Below are 19,712 nucleotides of genomic sequence, written 5' to 3'. Positions count from 1 at the left end.
AATCAATGAAATAGGAAACAAAAACAAAGAAAACCTATGAAAACAAGAAAGCTTTGGGACTTGAGATCCGTAAAGTTGATAAGGTCTCGCCAGAACGATCAGGAAAAAATAAAGATGACACAAACTACCAATTTCAGAAATGAGAAATTCTTCTGTAGGTATTATAAAGAAACTAATACTGTTAAAAGATTGACATTAACAAATCCCAACAACTTAGATACTTTCACAACCATTAAAGCTCACTCCAGAACAAGAATTAAATATTTATTGAATTCGGGAATGCTATATATTATTAAAAGCGGAGGACTGAGTCCAGGCTTCAGAGACAAGGCATTTTCAACTCCAAGCAAATTTCACTTCACTGGAAGGGTAAAAAACAAAGCTTATTACAAATCTGGTGCTGAGGAGTGAGGGAAAAGGGTCAGGAAAAGCTTCTCGGGGGAGGAGTCATCCGGCTGAGACAAGAAGGAGCAGTAAAACGTGCGTATCAGAGCAAGAGCTACTGGGCGTCAGCTCGGGGCGGTGGCCCGGAGGAGCTTTCCGCGACCGCGCCTCAGCCGAACTCCTAGAGTTCCCTGTCTCAGGCTGTCCTCTCCCTTTCCCCACTCGCGCTCACTGTCGTTAAGGGTCGGCCTCCGGACTGCAGCGGTCGTGCGTCTGCGCACTCAAGCAAAGCGCTCGCTGGAAGTGGGGGCGGCTGCCGGAAGTGTGACCTCTAGCTGCCTGCTCGCGGTTCCCATCCGGGGTCGTGGCGGTCTTCCGGGTGTTCCTGACAGGGCTTTCTACGCCTTTTTTTTGGGCGACTTTTTGGTCTTCCGCTTCTTGCTACCGCCCCGAACCTCCCACACGCTTGCTAGCCCTGTCTTTTCTTCTGTCGCTCCTCCCCGGCCGCCGCGCCTGGGGTTTAGATTGCCATCCGGATCCGGGGCCAGGCCTAGCCCTTCCGCAGGCCACTACCTGCTTTTGGCTGGGGCGAAAGCTACTACCGTGCGCGCCGGACCCTCGCTGCTCCGGCCTTGGAGCTTCTGGGCGGGCAGTGCCGGTTGGCCCTGCTTAGCCTTCCCCAAGGACAACCTGTGAGTTAGTGGGTTTCGGAAACGGACGCAACCGCGTAGGCCCAGGTCGGGGGGGCGGGGCTCGGGGAACTTTTCCTGAAACCGCACTGTTATGTTTGTGTGGGAAGTTCCGGCATTATTTCTTAGACGTCCCGGACATATGGGCGCCCCCCAAGCTGTTGCACTTTTTGAAGAATCTTAGGACCGCTTACTTCTTCCACTCCTTTCCCTTCCTCGCGCCCCGTTCTCAGTCTAGGACCATAAGAGGAAGACTGTCTTGGGACCTCTGCATGGTGTTTCAAAGGGTGGTCAAAAACTAAGGTAAATATCTGGATTAATATTTTTAAATTTAAGACTTGAATTAAATGGACCTCAGTCCTTCATTTTACAGGAAAGTGTACGGTTCTGAAGTCTATCACATTGTTGTACTCTTCCCGTTAAGCCTCTGTGGTTAGACTTCATCTCTTTAGGCCAGAACACGATGGTGTTTGTGTCTCAATATCTGGATTATCCAAATACCCTGTCTTGTTTTCTCTCTTTTAGTTTTTGTTTAACATAGCAGTAGTTCTTTAGATAGCGGATACCAGTAGGGTGAGCAAAAAAGAAAGAAACTGAAACTGTAAAATCAAGCTAAATCGAAACTTGTTAACAAATACGTGGTGTGAGATTTTGTGAGGAAAAGATCATAACTGAACACTAAATCTGTGTTTGTGTTCTCGGTAACATACTATTTTTATATATATTGCCTTATATGGTTTATTAGTACAGATTTTTAATGTGGACAGCCAAAAGGCTGGTAGTAGCTAGCCAGTGATGGTAATATGATTTTGTTGGTGTTAGCCCCAATTATGTCTAATCTGGAAATGCTCCATGATATGGGCTTTATGTGAAACAGGCCATTTATCAATCATTTAGGAAACGTCCATTTCAAACTACATGACAACATTTTTAAACTCTTGGATGGAATCTAATTCTTAATAAAAAGGAATGTCCTTTTCAAAACCTTCAGGTAGTTTTGACTGGGTGAGCAGGATTTAGGAATTGGTCTTTTTGGTCTGTGGAGAAAAGAAGTGAGTTTAGGATATCAAAGGCATTTGGACAAAGTGGACAGATAACTTGATTTAGTTCCCACAGTCTGGCTTTTGGCTTTTATCCTAGGGAGATTCTGCTTTCTAGGAAATTCTCATGAAGGAATTATATAACCTAGAAAGTTCTCTATTTGATTGGAGGAGAGATCAAGTTTAGGACAGAAATTCCAGGTTGTGGGTTACAGGAGCAAATACCGTATCAGTAGGAATTACTTGGTAAACTACTCTTAAACAGCCTTGTCTCTCATGTATGATTATTTACAAATAAACCTGTGTAAATATTCCATTGTGTCAACCTTAGTCAAGAAGCAACTTTAAGATTTTTTCCTTAAGACAGGAACCAATGCAATGGTTTTAAAACACACCAAAAGTTTGTAGATTATTCTATTTTATAGTCATATACGTATTGAAAAACTGATAACTTTTAAGCTAAGAAAAACGGGATGCCACCAATATCTGGATTTTATTTATTTATCATGGAATTTCTTATACTTGCTACCACAGTTAATGTGGAATAGTGTTTTATGTAGATCATCAAGTAGACTTAGTGAAGAAGCCTTTCATTCAGAATATAAAGAAAAAGATTTAAAATTTTGTGGAGGTCTCCTTAATGCTACAGTGGTAATAGGTTTGCTGGATTTTATACTCTAAAAGTCTATTCTGTTTAAAAGATGATCCCTTATTTATGATAGATTATTAGAAAAAAAAATTAGAAAGAGGAACTGAAATTCATAGACCTTTGTTTTACTTTCTCATGGTCATGCAGATGGGGCATTGAATGCCATTGGTTAATTCCCATAGGAATGATCCTACTGTGAGGGCTGGCCTAGTTATGACCTAGACTTGAGGGCCAAGATTCATAATGAGGAGAACCTGACAGATACTTTGTTGTGGAGGGACTGTAAAAGTTTTGATGCTTATCTGGGAATTTGGGATAGGCTGAACAGGATATCTGCCCTAAGGTAAACTTTTGGCTAAGTAATCATTGTAAGCTCTTAAGCCCTGGATAATTTGGTCATTAGCTTTGTTGAGTGCTACTGGGCCACGAGACACCTTTTGACTTAATTCCCAATTTGGATCTTAACATGGGATAGAAATAAGGTGAAGTCTGGGCTATCATGTCATTTGGGGTCTTCAAGTCTGAATGCATGTATATGGGACTTGATTCGGGTCCAGAGGAAAAACACAAGCATATAATTCATAGATGTAAACAGAGTGTGTCAGATTTTAACTATGAACTGATTTAAATAAATCTGAAAATAGAACATTTTAATTTTAGCTTTTCTGAATATAAATTCCTTCCCTTGTTTGAGCAGATCTATAGTATCTGTATTCCAATGAAATGAAATACCAAGAAAAATTCATTATTTGAATTTTGAACTAAATATAATGAATTTTAAATATAATGAACTTGAATTTAAATATAATGAGTTATATTTAATGTCATTTTCTCATGAATCTTAGGATAGAAATTATGTTTATGGGAGTTTGGGTCAGGGAAACAGAATAAAGAAAGCCAAAAAGGAAAGAGCATGATTCTGGGAAAAAGATAGAGCAAGCCTTTAGTTACTTGTCTTGAATCTTGCTTTCTGTGATTGAGTGTACTTTATTAATAAAGGATTGTCTGGAATCTTTCTTGGTTCAAGATAATTTCCATTTCCTCTGAGCAGTGAAAATCAGTGAGTAAAATTTAGCAGTTATGCTAGGATTGATTTTTTTTGAAAAATCTCCTCTAGTAAGAGGTACAGACCTGTTGAAGAGAGTTGATAAATTCTTGTTTTCTGGAGGTAACACCTTGTCTCTTGTTCAAATTAGGGAGTTGGGCAATTGGGATGAGATCTGATGGTAGCCTAAGACTCTTGTTCACAATCCATTATGAAGCCTGGACTGGTGAATCTCATTATCTGTGTTCTCATTATCTGTGTATCTGCCAGTATTGGGTATTTAAATTTCAAAAAATTGAAAAAAAAAAACAAAACAAAATTTGTATGAGTGATTTATTAGTTTCTCTCCGGCTCTTTGTCTTTTACTCTCCTATTTTCTCTTGCTCCAGGTTTGCAGCCATCTGGTCTCAATACTCAAAGGCCGCTACATTTCTTTTAGCTACTTAAGTGTTATTTTCCTCTGTTCTTCTTAAAAAAAAAAAAAAAATGCTTAAAAAACTTCTATAGCTTGTTTTTAAATTTGACATCTGCTGAAAATGAGGATTTAGCACCTTTATGTACCCTCTCTTACCATTAAATTATAATGTATATGAACATGTAACTGTATAACATACATGTAATCCTTTAATATGTAATAAATGATATACAATAAATTTATTACAGTTTTTGTCTAAACTAGTATTTTTAATGTTTGTGTTATTGTGAGAACCAAGTAGATCATGATTATGTTTTCTTTTTTATATGATTTTTGGGTTTTGTTGTTATTTAGTAATTTCTTTTCAACTTGCTACTTTTCTGTTTCTATGATTATTTCTGCTCTGTTAGCAGAACTCCTTTCTGTGGTCAGATACATCAGATAATCTGTCAGTAAAGTTTTAAGTTTTTTTGTTCTTGGCTATCTTCTTGAAACCCTTTATCTTCTTGGCTCTAATTGAAACTGGTAGCTTCCCTTCACCATCATCCAAGGGAATTTGCTTTGTCTCTGCCCTAGAGCAAATCTCCCTTTTCCTAGATCCCAGGTTTTGTTTTGTTTTGTTTTTTGATACCTTGCATGTCTGGACATGTTTTTGTTCTCCCTTGCCTTGTTATTATAGCTGGGTATGGAATTACTTCTTGAGAACATTTTCTTCAGAGGCTTGAAGGCACTGACTTCATTGTCTTATTGTTTCCTCTGTTGCTGTTAGGGAGTTTAAAGACATTTTGATTGTCAGCCCTTTTATAACATTTTCCTCTTTTGTAATGTTTCATAAGCTTCTTTTTCCTGATATTCTGAAATTTACCATACTTTGATGCATTAGGTCCTTTAATTCTCAGGATTGGTTTTCTTCAGTCTTGGACATTTTCTTGTTTTATTTATTTGATAATTTCCTTCTCTGTGTTTTCTCTCTTCTACAGGAACTTCTGTTATGTTTGATGTTTGACCATATAATTTGATTCTCTTATATTTTTCCTCTTACTGTCTTGCCTCCTTTCTACCCTCATCTGTTTTTCCTTTTTGTTCTAAGAGATTTCCTCAATGTTATCTTTTAACTTTTTACTCAATAGTTCTGTTTTTAATTTTGTGATTTCCAAGAGACTTTTTTGATTTGTAAACAGTGTAGTCTTTTTTTTTTTCCCCCTTAGGCAAAGAACTTTATTAACCTTGTTTCCAACTTTCTTCCCAGGCTTTTTCAGCTTAATTAGCTGCAATGAATGAATTGTGTGTAAGCAAAAACTGAAAAGAGCTGCAGTATTCAAGGGGTTTGGGCATAAAAATATTAGAGATCTAGATTTTGTTAGATCCATGAACAGAATTTAAAGAAGCAGTCATACTTTAAAATAGCAGCTCCCAGTAACTTCTTTAAGTTTTATCTTCTTCAGAAGTTGACTCGGTTCAGTTTGCTTCATTCTTGGAAACTTCTTCTGAATTCTCCATAAGATCTGGAACTTCATCCTCCTCCTCTTCTCCAGTAGCAGGTGGGGCTTTTCCGTCCACAGATTGTTTGGGCTGAGCTTCAGCCAGTCTTCTTGAACTGGTCAGACTGTCTACACTGAGTTGGTTTAAGACCCTGGGTAGGATTTCTGTCAGCTGCTTTGTCTCAGTGTGGCCTTTAATGGTGAAAGTGTTTGCTGTTAGCAATTCCTGAACTTTGGGGTTGTTAAAGCGGATCACTGTTCCTTGGTTTGTGAACATATTCACTTCTTCTATACCAGAGATATTGTTTACCCCTAACTTTTTAAGCTGTAGCTGTTCTATGAACCACCTTCTTCTTTCCGTGAGCAATTCCTTTCCCACTAATGCGCACTAGTACTTGCAGTTTGGTGAGTTTCTTCTGGTTTGTGATAGTTTCTTTCATCTTGTTGGATTGGGAATGGGACCGTGTGGGGGGAATAGGGTTGGTGCTGGGGTTCTTGGGTGGACCAGCTGAGATTCTTCTTCTTCTTCTCCTTCTTCTTTTTTTAAAGATTTATTTACTTATTGGAGAGAGAGAGAGAGAGGGAATGTGTGAGCAGGGGATCCCCTGCCAGGTTCCTCCTGGGCAGAGGGGGAGGGAAGCAGACTCCGTGCTGAGGACAGGAGGCGGATGCAGGGCTTGATCTCACAACCTGAGCTGAAATCAAGAGTTGGTTGCTCAACTGACTGAGCCACCCGGGTGTCCTGGAAACAGCATATTCTTTTTTTAATGTATGGAGTGTTTTTTAATTAATTAATTAATTAATTTTTTTTTTTAGTTTTAACTGTTCTTGGCATTGTTTTTGTTTATTCCTTGATATTTTTTTTCTAATGGTGATCTGTGGATGTTTATTTTAAGTGAGAGGTACTGGAAATCTAATTGCATGCTCTTTGTATATGGGTGGATGGTTCAGTAGTAGGCTTCACTGTAGCTTCCTAGCAGGCTTTACTTTTCCTTGGAAAACTGTTACTATATTATAGGCTCTCTGGTTACCATATTATATAGTTTCTTTCTCAGTTACTCCATAGATGAGTTTTCTTGTTGCCTGTGTTGGGAGGTGGGCTGGGAATCCTATTTTCACTTTGTTGATTTTTCTTAATATTTGCTTTCAGTTTGTTACCTGAACCTATTCTTTGTAAGTTTCCAGCCTTTTGGGATGAGTCATTGCAAAGTATAAATATCTAGTCTCTTACCTGGTCACTGAATGATTCTGATTGCTTTGTACAGTAGGCCCCCTCCTCCCCATCCACAGTGGAGATAGTCCAAAACCCCCAGGGGATGCCTAAAACTGGGTACTGCTGACCCCTATATATACTGTGGTTTTATCCTCTACACACATACCTATGATAAAGTTTAATTTATAAACTCAGCACAACAACAACAACTAAGAAAATGGAACAGTTATAATAATCTACTGTGATAGAAGTTTTATGAATGTTGTCTCTCAGAATATCTTATACTGTATTCACCCTTCTTGTGATGATGCTATAGTTGATAAAATGCTTATGTGATGAGAGGAAGTGAGGTGAATGATGTGTGTATTGTGACATAGCGTTAGGTTGCTATTGACCTGAGGTTATATCAAAGGAGGATCATTTGCTTCTGGGCTGCAGTTGACCGCAGATAACTGAAACCACAGAAAATGAAGTCATGGATAAGGGGGGACTATTATATATAAATTTTTCCCATTGCTGTGGAATAAGCTCTCTTTTACTAGATGTCCTTTATATAAGTTATTTAGACTTTGAAGGGAATCTCGGAATTTTAGAGTTATTAGGCAGTACAGATTCCTTCCCTTTTTTGAGGAGATCTCTAAGAAGATCTGTAAGATCTGTATCTTAGGAATCAGGTTATCTTATTGTGGCTTATACCTTTCAATAAATTAGATTGGGTATAAATAAACACAAGAATTGTATGGTTTCATTAAATGTCTGTATTGGGTGTTTTTTTTATTATCAGAGTAGGTGGTGATAACTTTGTTTCTGAAAGATCTGTTGGTATTAGGGCAAATTTTGAAGAAATTAGAAACTTGCATATATTTTACTATCATTTGAATAATAATTATCTTAATCTAGATTTAAAATTCATTAGCAAAAAAAAAAGTTAAAAAAATAAAATTCATTATTACCAAGTTTTTTGTTATGTGTAGTGGGACATATTGATGTTTAAACTTTTGAAATAACTTTGCAAATGAAATTCATAACTTGGTAACTAATTGCTTTTAAGTAGTAGATATTAGTTAATAAAGAGTTCAATATTTTTAAGATATAATAATTTGTCTTTTAAAACTTTTCTAGGTAGAAGAATACATGTTCACTTTTAGTGAACAAGAGCATGTTCCCAAACTCAATTTTAGGTCGCCCGCCTTTCACCCCAAACCATCAACAACATAACTTCTTTGCCCTCTCGCCAACTCTTTATTCACACCAGCAGCTTATAGATGCACAGTTTAACTTTCAGAATACAGAGTAAGTACGGTGATATTTTGGTCCATATCATTTATAAATTTTGTTTTCTTCTTGACAGAAACCCTTTTTATATGAAACATTTGAAGTTAAAATGTCATTGTCTTGTTTTCTTTTGATCAGTGAAATATTTAGTTTTTATGAAATTGGTTTTTTGTTTTTAAGGTAAAAGTGTTTATTACTACTGTTTTTTATGTGTTTTGGTAGCTTGTCAAGAGCTGTGTCTTTACAGCAGTTGACGTATGGAAATGTCAGTCCAATACAGACCTCAACGTCTCCGTTATTTCGAGGAAGGAAGTAAGTACTTCTTACTTAATTATTTTAGAAGAAGAGTTGGGATTTCTCAGAACTGTAGATCAGTGTTTCTTGTATTAAGATTGGATGGGTACTATGCCCTAAATTTTATTTTCTGGAATCTGTGTGATCAGTCATATCAGAGAATTTTAAAACTTCTACTATATATTTAAAAAACTTTAGGGATGTTTTTGTTGATTTATTCCTGACACTGCAAATTTTAGGTGGAATGAAGCTATATTTCTTCAGAATACTACTTTGAATTGAAATATTAACTAAATTAGGCAGTTTTCTGTATTAGTTTGCTGGGGCTACCATAACAAAGCACAACAGCAACAGAAATTTATTTTCTCGGGGAACCTGGGTGGCTCAGTGGGTTAAAGCCTCTGCTTTCGGCTCAGGTCATGATCCCAGGGTCCTGGGATCGAGTCCCACATCGGGCTCTCTGCTCGGCAGAGAGCCTGCTTCCTCCTCTCTCTCTGCCTGCCTCTCTGCCTACTTGTGATCTCTGTCTGTCAAATAAATAAATAAAATCTTAAAAAAAAAAAAAAATTAATTAAAAAAGAAATTTATTTTCTCACAATTCTGGAGGCCAGAGGTCTGAAAGATCAAGGTCTGGGCAGGTTTGGTGTCTATTGAGGCCTCCCTCCTTGGTTTGTAGATGGCTGCTTTCTCTGTGTCCTACATGGTTATTCCTCTGTGTTTTGTGTGTCCTAATTTCCTCTTCGTCTGAGGACACGAGTCATATTGGATTAGGGCCCACTTTAATGACACCACTGTAACTTTTTTAAAGGCCAAATGTCCCAAACTACATTTTGAGGTACTGGGAATTAGGGCTTAACTGTAAGAATTTTGAGGGTACACAGTTCAGCCCATAATACCTTCTTTACAATAAAGTTTACGATTGATTTATCTCAATCTTACACCGGTAAGGTTCCATAATAACTATTATTTTAGTAAAAATTTCTACATGACTTAAAGCTTTCTAGTCAGTTCATCTTAACCAATTAAAAGAAATGGATGTATCACAAACTAATTGTAATAGAACTTTAGAGATGATTATTAAAATAAAATTTGGCAGTACTGGCAAGATACTACTATTTAAAGCCTATGTAGTTATTCCATAACTTTATGTCCAATTTAAAATAACACTAGCTAAGAAATAATTGGTCACTAAATTGGCATTGTTCTTAGGACTTTACAAATAATTTGATTAAGTTTCACAACACTCTATGAGGTATGTTACTTCTCTTCTTTTGAGAAAGATGAAGCATACAGAGGCTAAGCAACTAGTTATTCAGGTGGAAGCATACTGGGATTTGAACCCAGGTGGTCTGGCTCTAGATCCTCTGCTTAGAAGCACTGTGAGTTGTACTTCACAGTTGTTGTGGAAAGCTGTATAATGATCCTAAAAGTATTGACTTTATTCAGATTTTAATATTTTTGAAGTTGTCTGATAGCTAACTTGTGACTCACAAATGAAAGTAAATTCCATTAGCTCATAGTTACACATATTTTAAAAACTAAAATTGGCATTCTCAATAGAAGCTATTCAGCATATAAATTTAAATCACTTTTATGTTAAAAGATCTTAAATGTACTTTTATGTTGTTAGCACTGTATATTTTTACCTGAGTAGGAGTTCCACTTATTTCGTGGATCAAGGAGTGAGGAATTGGGTGTAATCCTAAAGGAGTGTTATATTAAAAACCTTCAAGTGGCTATGACCCATGGAATTTTAGAGCGTAAGGGAACCCAGACCATTTCCCATGGCCTAAAGTGTTATCTGTATGAACAACTTAATGTATCAATGAAGTATTTTTTTAAACAAATAATTATTTTTTATTTCCTTTTAGTTTTTGATTTTGAAAATTTTATGCCTTTAGAAAAATTTGAAGACTAGTACAATAAACCCCTGTATGCTGTTCACCTAGATTCATTAAAGTTGTGCTACATTTATTTATTTATTTATTGCCTCTTTTTCTCTCTACTCCTTCTTTTTTTCTGAATCATATGGAAAAGCTGTAGACATCACTTCATTCCACCCTAAAGCACATCAGTGTGTTCCTCCTAAGAACAAGGATATTCTCCTATATAACCAAAATGCGTTTGTCATGCCCAAGAAATTTAACATTAAGACATTACTGTTATCTGAAATACAGTTAGTTTTCATATTTCTTTAGTTGTTCATTGTCTTTATAACTTTTTAATATCATCTTTCCAACTGATGAGACAGAACATAGGTGGACTTAAAGACCTTTTAAATTTATATATATATATAATTATATATATAAAAATATATATATATATTTATATATATAAATATATATATATTTACATATGTATGTAATATTTTTTAAGATTTTATTTTTAAGTAATCTCTACACCCATTATGGGGCTTGAACTCACAACCTAGAGATCAAGTTTCATGCTTTACTGACTGACAGCCAGGTGCCCCTTAAAGAGCATTTTAAAATATAGAACACTCAGTTTACTTAATCTTACTCTCCCTATGTTAGAATTTGGGTTTTTATTGTTAGTGATCTGTGAATAGAAGTTTTCCTACAAGGTTTTCACTGGTGAGGTAAAGCATTGAGGTAGTTCAAATGTAGGAGATTAATTTTTTTATATGCAGTTACTATTCATTTTTCCTAAGGTATTTTTTTAAGGGATCTTTTGTGTTTACAATAAATATTTTAAGATTCATAGAGAACTAATAATGTGGACTTGCTGAAAAGAGTCATTAATGGTGTTTGTTATTTATATATTTTGAATTGTTTTCTCTTTGTTATTAGACAGTTATAGCTTTAATCACTAAGGTATATTGCTTGTTTTCAGGAGATTAAGCGATGAAAAAAACCTTCCTCTTGACGGTAAACGGCAACGTTTCCATTCACCCCACCAAGAGCCAACTATAGTTAACCACATAGTGCCTTTATCAGGTGAAAGAAGATACTCAATGCCGCCATTGTTTCATACACACTATGTACCAGATATAGTCAGATGTGTTCCACCTTTTCGAGAAATACCATTTTTAGAACCTAGAGAAATCACACTGCCCGAGGCCAAAGATAAGGTAATAATAATGTAACGTTTAGTTTTTTACCTTTTGGGAAGCTTATAATGTATTAAAAGCACCAGAAATACCTAATGTTTTGGATTAAGTTGAATTTGCCTTTTTTGCTTTGTTTATTTAACACAGTTTTCTGTCTAAATTTCATTTTTTAAATTTTTTGTTAGCTGTTCTTTTATGGAAGTGCAGCTTTCATGTCAGGAAATCAGATTTTTTCTGATTCATAAAAGTCTGGATTAGGGCTCAGAACATTCAATTTCTTAGTTTAGAGTACTCTGTTGTTACTTATTTTTATTACAGAGAAATACATTTTCATATGGTTATTGTAATAAAGTGTCAAAAAGCATTTTCTTTTGGGATATTTGTGTTATGAGGTTTTTGAATGTCAAAAATCAGAGTTCAGGAGTCACTGAGAAATGAATACGTTCAGAGAAAGAGTTATCTGAAATATTTGTGAAGAGTATTTCAAATAAATGAAATGAAGCTGTTTAATAATTATTTTAAAAATGACATTATCAGCACTGGGGAACCATCTGTTATTTAAACACTAATATTAGAAGCAAATCTAGCCCCCCCCACCAAAAAAAAAAACTAGGTAATTTGTAAGAGTTTATAACATAAATATCTGCATTCTCGTGGCTTGTCTATGGCTTATATTTGCTATTTTTGCATTCTCAAAGCTGCTCCATTTTTAAGAAATACGACATTTGTAGGCTGAGGAGAATGATCCTGAAAAGTATAGTGACTTTGTTTTACTCATCTTTGGGTTCCTAGCAACCAGCATAGGTCTGGAATATAGTAAGTGTGCAAAAAATGTTGGGTCAAAAAGGAACGCTTGCTTCATTCTTCATTTGTGCTGCTTTTTGTTCCTTTATCATTCTTTTTTTCTTTGAGAGAGAACTATCATGAAGTTCACTCTTTTTAGGTGTATGATTCAGTGATTTTTAGTATATTCGCAAATTTCTACAACCATCACCACTATCTAATTCTAGTATGTTTTCATCATCCCCAGAAGAAGTCTTGTACCTAGTAGCAGTCCCTTCCCCATCCCTAACCTTCTCACCCTACCTGCCTGCCTTTCGCAACCACCAGTTGATTTTTTTATCTCTGGATTTACTTATTCTGGACATTTCATGTAAATGGAATCATACATTATGTTGTCTTGCTTTTTTCACTTAGCGTATTTTCAAGGTTCTGCATGTGGCATGTGTCAGTTCTTTGTCTCTTTTATAGTTAAATAATATTCCATTGTATTGATACAGCCTATTTTATTTATGCATTCATCAGTTGATCAACTTTGGGGCTGTTTCTACTCTTTGACAATTCTGAATAATGCCACTATGAAAATCTGTGTACAAGTTTTTGTGTGGACATATTTTCATTTCCCTTGGGTGTACACCTAGAAGTGAATTTGGGTTATGTGGTAACTCTATGTATAACTTTTTGAGGAACTGCCAAAGTGTTTTCTAAAGTGGCTACACCATTTTACTTTCTCACCAACAGTGCATAAGTGTTCCAGTTTCTCTGCATCCTTGCCGGCATTCATTGTTGTCTGTCTTTTTGATTATAGCTATCCTCGTGGGTATGAAATGGTATCTCATTGGGATTTTGATTTCCATTTTGCTAATGACTAATGATGTTGGTCATCTTTTCATTTGCATATTGGCCATTTGTGTATCTTCTTTGAGTAACTGTCTATTCAGATCTTTTGCCCATTTTTAATTGGGTTTTTTATATTTTATTGTTGAGTTGTAACAAGTCCTTTATATATTCTCAGTATTAGACCTTTATTAGGTATATGATTTGCAGATTTATTCTCCCATTCTATTGTTTGTCTTTTTCCTTTCTTGTTGGTGTCCTTCAAAACAGAAAAGCTTTTCATTTTAATGAAGTCCAATTTATCTGTTTTTCTTTGGTTGCTGAGCATTTGGTGTTGTATATAAGAAACCATTGCCTGATCCAGTGTCACAAAGATTAATGTCTGTGTGTTATTCTAAGAGTTTTATAGTTTAGCTCTTAGATTTAGGTCTCTGGTCCATTTTGACTTAATTTTTATATGATATGAAGTAGGGGTCCAGCTTCATTCCTTTGCTTAGTCCATTTGTCCCAGCACTAGTTATTAAAAAGGTTCTGTCATTCTTTTGTTATTATAAAGTAGGAAAGCAGTTAGGCAAAACCAGGAGGAGGGAGGAAGAGCAAAATAAAATGGAAAAGACCACTTGAGAAGTTTTGGTACTGTTTCTCCCCCTACCACCAGCCCCCCATTCTTTCTCCTTTCTTTGCTTTTTCATTTTAAAGAAACTCTTGTAATGCTCTAATATGAAAGCCTGTGCTGTAAATCAAATCAGACCAATTCTTTGAGTGAATGTATAAGAATCTTTTACTATATGTGGGTTTTTAATGTATGCAGGCTCATTTTTTTATGGTATTTATAAGTATTGAAGCTTTCTGTATTTTTGCATGTATTTATATGTTTAATAATTAACTATTATATGTTTAATATTTAACTATTAGAACTAACTAAATAACTGCTAGTTCTGCATATAGACTAAATATATGTTGTTTTAGTAAATTTAATAACATAACTTACATTAGTCAGTATATACCATCTAGTAAAGTATAGTTCCATATCAATTAACTTTTTCTTTGCTTGATAGCATAGGAAAAAATTCTCTTAAATCTTAAGTTTTTGGAGTAAGCATTTATTTCAGAAAGGTAAAGATACATTTTGTTGTTAAGCCAATTTCTTTGAGTGCTACTCTCTACTTGCTTAGTTGTAGGAAAAAGAAGGCAAGCAATTGGTTCTGTGTTCATTCTTTAAGCGAACACTTTTAAAGAAAACTAACATTTATTGATGTCTTTTCTCTTCTAGGCATTCTACATATGTTATGTCATTTAGTCTTTTCAACAACCCCATGACATGGATATTATCCTAATTTTACTGAGGCTCAGAAAGCTAAATAACTTGCTCAAGGTCACAGCTAGTAAGTGACACAACCGAGATTTGACCCTTGTCTCTGATAATACAAAGAGAAGGAACCTAAGGTGCTTAAAATCAGGGTTAGGGAGATGACATTCTTAGAACTGACTGTAACACCAGGTAATCTGTGACGGTAATAGCCAATATTAATAAGTATCTTTTTTTGCCAGCAGTGTGCTCAATGATTTGTATTGTTTACCTCTGCTACAGTGTGAAGTGAATGGGAGCTTCAGTGTGAGATAAAAATGGGGTAGTGATTTTGAGCCTTGAATGCACAGTAGAATGCCGTAGAAGTTTTTTTGAGTAGAGGAATAGCACAATCAGATTGGCATTTTGGAGAAGATAGTTCTTGTGGTATAGTGGGGTTGAGCTTGGAATAAGGAGGCCCTGAAAGATGGATGATTATTACCTTGAAGGCTATTAAATTCATTCACATGAGATGTGCTGAAGCTTTCAGTTATGGCATAGGGTTGTGAGAAAGATGTGAGAGACCATGAATAAGGACAATTGGTAGAATGTGTGGAATCATTGAATATAGGGAAGAGAGAGAGGGGCATTTGTGACTCCAATGATTTGATTTTGGACTACTAACAGAAATAAGGAATACGGATTTGGGGTATATAAATTAATTGAGGGACTAGTCAAGAACTATTTGGAACTGTGGTAAGCTTTGTAATTTTTGTGCTCTTGAGGAAGCTTGTATTCTGCATATTGCACACTAAGAATATTGGGCTATGGGAAAATAGAGCTGGAGTAGGCTACTCAAAACCTAAACAATTTTGTAACCAGAACACTATCAAGAGTAATAATTGATACCTTGGGAAGTAACTTGGTCAGACCGGGTAGGCGGCTTAGTATGGCTGGATGCTGCTGCAGGGTATATTAAAAATGTGCGAAATAGAGTTGAGATATTGCATTGTGATGGGCATTGAGACAAGGCAGTTAAAGGTGGAGCTCTGAGTCAGTGAGGCTGCTGTTAGACACAGAAGGAAATACATCAGCAGAGAGCTGTTTGAGGCTGACAGGATGTTTTATTGAGTGGGAACCGTCAATTTAGTGGGAACCCAAATAGGTGGGAACTTGTTTTTAGTTGTGTTAGATCTATAAGGACTCCTACCTGTGCAGCAGCCAAACTAAGGAATTCTTTTTCTTTCTCATGGTTATGATGTATAATTTCAGCTCCATGTACAAATTAACTCAACAAACATGTTGAATTGATACCGTTCACCTACTTGCTAATTGTCTGTAAGCTAATTGGTATTGTAGAAAAATATGTTGTAGTTGAATTGGCAGTATATATTTCAGAAGCAAAGCGGGGACAGAGATAGGAATCCTGAAGTCACCTGTAATAAAAGTAACAATTGAAACGCTTGGGAGTAGAGATTCTGTTTTTATTTATTATTCAGCGTGACTGCTGTTATCTATATGCTACAATGTTATATCACAGTGTTGTGCTAAATATATATGATCACAGTCTCTTTACCATATACATACACTGTAGTGAGAGAATAGTCATTCAAGTATATTTGTAAGTGCAGTGAAGGAAAATTGCAATGCCGAGAGAATGTTTTTGAGGTCAAGGATGGTCCTGTTTTGGCTGGTAATGTTTTAGCTGAGATCTGGAGGATGAGTAGGGGTTAACTAGTGAAAGTGTGGTGGGATTGGAGAGAATGCTTCAGAGAGAAGGAACGGTATCTTCAAGGTTCCTACTATAGAGGGGAACATGGAGTAAGCAAGGAACTGAAAGAAGGCCAAGGTGGCTGGAGTTTGGTTGATTAGAGGAAAGTGGCTGAAGTGTGATAGGGGAAGTGGGGAGAGGGCCAAAGACTAGTATGTTATTTTGGTGTTCAGCCTAAGAGCAGTGGTAAACTGCAGAATTGCCTCTGGTTGAGAATAACTAGATTAGATAGAGAAGAGGGTACTGAGGATTACTTCTAAGTTTCAGGCTTCTACGTGGATTCATGGTAGGATCATTCACTGAGGTGGAACAAAATGGAGGAGCAGCAATATTTATGTGTATTTGTGTTTAATAGGAATTGGAGGATAAGCAGGGGCCTCATGAAGTCTGGACATGTCTTTATTGCATTTGAAACATCAAATTAGATATTAGAGATGGAAGTTTTATATTATAGATCTGGAATTCACAGCAAAGATACTGACCAGCAATGTATGTTTGGTCATCATTGGCATATAGATGGTAATTGAAGCCGGGAGGGTGGATATGATTGTTCAGGGAGAAAAAAGAGCCTGGATTCAAGACTAAAATAGTTTGTGGAGAGAATTGGAAAGCAGAAATGGAAATTAAAAGCATATATACAACTGTTTTGGGGAAGTTTTGCTGTAAAGGGGAGGAGCTAAAGATTTGAAATTAGAACAAAGATTTTTTTAAGTTGAAGAAACTTCAACCACATATAAATGTTTATGGGAAAGATTTAGTGGAGAGAGAGGAGATTAACCACTCCGCAAACAAAAGAACAATCATAGTAAGATTCCTCAGAAGGTAGAAGGGGCATGGATCCTGCTTATAGATAGAGTAATTGGCGTTAGGTGAGAGAAAAACTTTTTGGAATTGGATAGGAAGGGAGGATAGGTATAGATAACAAGGAAGTTTGTAGGTATGATATGGAGAAGTTAATGTGGAGTTCCCATAGTTGAGTGGCTTCCCCTGTTTTCTTTCTGAGTTATTGTGCAAGGTCATCTATTACGAGTTGGGAGAATGAAGTGGGATGTCCAAGTTTTGAGAATGGCGGAGGTTTGAAATAGCATTGGCTGAGTGCAGGAAATCAAGCTGTGACCAGAGAAATAGAATGGAGAACTTGAAATAGTACTTGCTATACAGTGTAGATGACTGACTGATCTAAGATTGGTAATAATAAATTTATTGTAATTAATATTATATCAGTCAACTGGTTCAGCCAGCTCCAAGGAAAGATTTTGTTAGTAAAAGCTTTAATTACTTTGAAACTTCATATTCTTCCTTTTGAAACCTAAAGATTTAAGGTTCATTTAAAATGAATACCCTCTGAGTTTACTTTTTTCCTCCATTTTAAAATCTTTTGCCTGTTTTTCAAGTTGCTGTGTTAACAAACAACTCTTTAAGATATCTGAATTACCTTCCTGAATTAACTTTTATTTCACTCTAGCTTTTAGGTGAATATATGGTTGCCTGGACAAAAAAGAGGCTGTAGAGGAATCAAGAGTTAATCAAGCTCCTGAATTCTATCTATTGTAACTGTTCTTTGGAAATTCTGGTTAGTTTGAAGATACTATGTGAATTGAAGTAATTGATTTTGAATTTTTAGTTGAGATGAGGTTAGGCTGTGGTATTCTTGGTATTGATTGTAAAATAAAAAGATGATTATGAATGAATTACTCAAGTTTCTTGTATAATGTTAAATTTTGCAAAGGAGAAAATTTTATGGATCCTCTTGGCACCCTTGGAGTAACAGTTTAGGGACAGTTATAGATCTCTTAGAGGCTCTATCTTTAAAAAAATTTTAAAAGAAGTTTCATTATTTTACTTATTTAGAAACAAATTTTAAAAGGGGATAAAATGTTTGTAAAGTGCTAGCTCACTGAATTTCCAATACAGTTGGCCCTTGAACATCACAGTGATGAGGGGATCTAGCCTCCTATGTAGTTGAAAATCTGCGTATAATTTTTGACACCCAAAAAACTTCTCTAATAGCCTACCGTATGTTAATGTGTTTTATGTACTGTATTCTTATAATAAGCTGGACAACAAATGTTAAAATCATACGAAAGAAAATACACTTATAGTACTATACTGTATTCATTGAAAAAGTCCAAGTGGACCTGTGCATTTCAAACCTGTGTTGTTCAAATGTCAACTGTAGTTAAAATGTGTATGCCCACATCTCCTACCTACCTCCTTTTTCCCAGCTTTATTGAAGTGTGAATGACAAAAATTGTATATATTTAAGGTGTATACTATAATGTCTATAATGTCTATAAATTGTGAAATGAATACCATAATCAAGCTAATGTCCTTCACCTCACTTGGTTACCATATTTTTTTGTGGTGAGAACAACTAAAATCTACTCTTTTAGCTAATTTCAAGTATATATAATGCATTATTATTAGTTAAAGTCAACGTATTATATATTGTATTTCTGGAACTGTCCTAGAACTGCAAGTTTGTATGCTTTGACCAACATCACCCCATTTCCCCCTTACCTCCCAGCTCCTGATAATTACCATTCTACTCTCTACTTATTTATTTGACTTTTTAAGATTTAAGATAAGTGAGATCATGCAATATTTTTATGTCTAGTTTATCTTATTTAGCTTAATGTCTTCCAGGTTTGTCCTTGTTGAAAATGGCAGAATTTCCTTCTTTGTAGGGCCAAATAATATTCCATTGTCTATGTATATGTGTGGGTATGTATGTATATTGTGTATGTGTATATGAATGTGTATGGGTGTGGTATTAATACCACATTTTCTTTATCCATTTATCCATTGACAGACATTTAGAATGTTTCCATATCTTGGCTACTGTGTTTATTTTTTTATTTTTTATTTTTTAAAAGATTTTATTTATTTATTTGCCAGGGAAAGAGCACAAGCAGGGGGAGAGATAGGGAGAGGGAAAAGCAGGCTGTCCGCTTAGCAGGGAGCCCAATGTGGGACTTGATCCCAGGACCCCGGGATCATGACCCGAGCTGAAGGCAGACGCTTAACAGACTGAGCCTCCCAGGTGTCCCTGGCTACTGTGTTTAATGCTGCAGTGAACATGGAAGTGCAGATACTGCTTTGAGATAGTGATCCTATTTCTTTTGAATATATACCCAGAAGTGGAAATCCTGGATCATATGGTAGTTCTATTTTTAATTTTTTGAGGAGCCTCCATATTACTGTTTTCCAATGTGATTGTAATATCACAATGTGAATGTAAAATTTACATTTTCACCAACAGTGTATAAGGGTTTCCTTTTCCTCTGTATTGTTGTCAATACTTGTTACCTTTAACTTTTTGATAATAGCATTTTAACAAGGGTAAGATGATACCTCATTGTGGATTTTATTTGCATTTCCCTGATGATTAGTAATGTTAAACATCTTTTCAGGTACTTGTTGGCATTTGTGTATCTTCTTCAGAAGAATGTTTGTTCAGGTCCTTTGCACATTTTAAAAT

General features: G+C 35.7%; 1 protein-coding gene and 1 pseudogene across 4 annotated transcripts in view; one reads left to right on the top strand and one right to left on the bottom strand.

Moving 5' to 3' along the window:
- The first annotated feature begins 731 nt into the window (after positions 1–731).
- Positions 732–19,712, top strand: part of TENT2 (terminal nucleotidyltransferase 2) — a 67,991-nt gene continuing 49,010 nt past the window's right edge. The window contains exons 1-5 of one of the 3 annotated variants that reach the window (XM_080803696.1): positions 732–1,076; positions 1,307–1,376; positions 8,039–8,209; positions 8,414–8,503; positions 11,339–11,576. In XM_080803696.1, the coding sequence (XP_080659822.1) occupies positions 8,076–8,209; positions 8,414–8,503; positions 11,339–11,576 (462 nt within the window). In that variant the 5' untranslated portion in view covers positions 732–1,076; positions 1,307–1,376; positions 8,039–8,075. Of the gene's footprint in view, positions 1,077–1,132; positions 1,377–8,038; positions 8,210–8,413; positions 8,504–11,338; positions 11,577–19,712 lie in introns of those variants that run through there. The other 2 variants (XM_080803695.1, XM_080803697.1) reach the window with 2 other exon arrangements.
- LOC308342951 (transcription factor BTF3-like) lies at positions 5,681–6,143 on the bottom strand (annotated as a pseudogene). Its single transcript has one exon. The product of its transcript is annotated as a transcription factor BTF3-like (transcript).

The sequence above is a fragment of the Martes martes genome, assembly GCF_963455335.1.
Source record: "Martes martes genome assembly, chromosome: 5".
NCBI classification, from domain to species: Eukaryota; Metazoa; Chordata; class Mammalia; order Carnivora; family Mustelidae; genus Martes; species Martes martes.
Note: the sequence above shows the minus strand (reverse complement) of the source record. Positions and strands in the feature narration are given on the sequence as shown.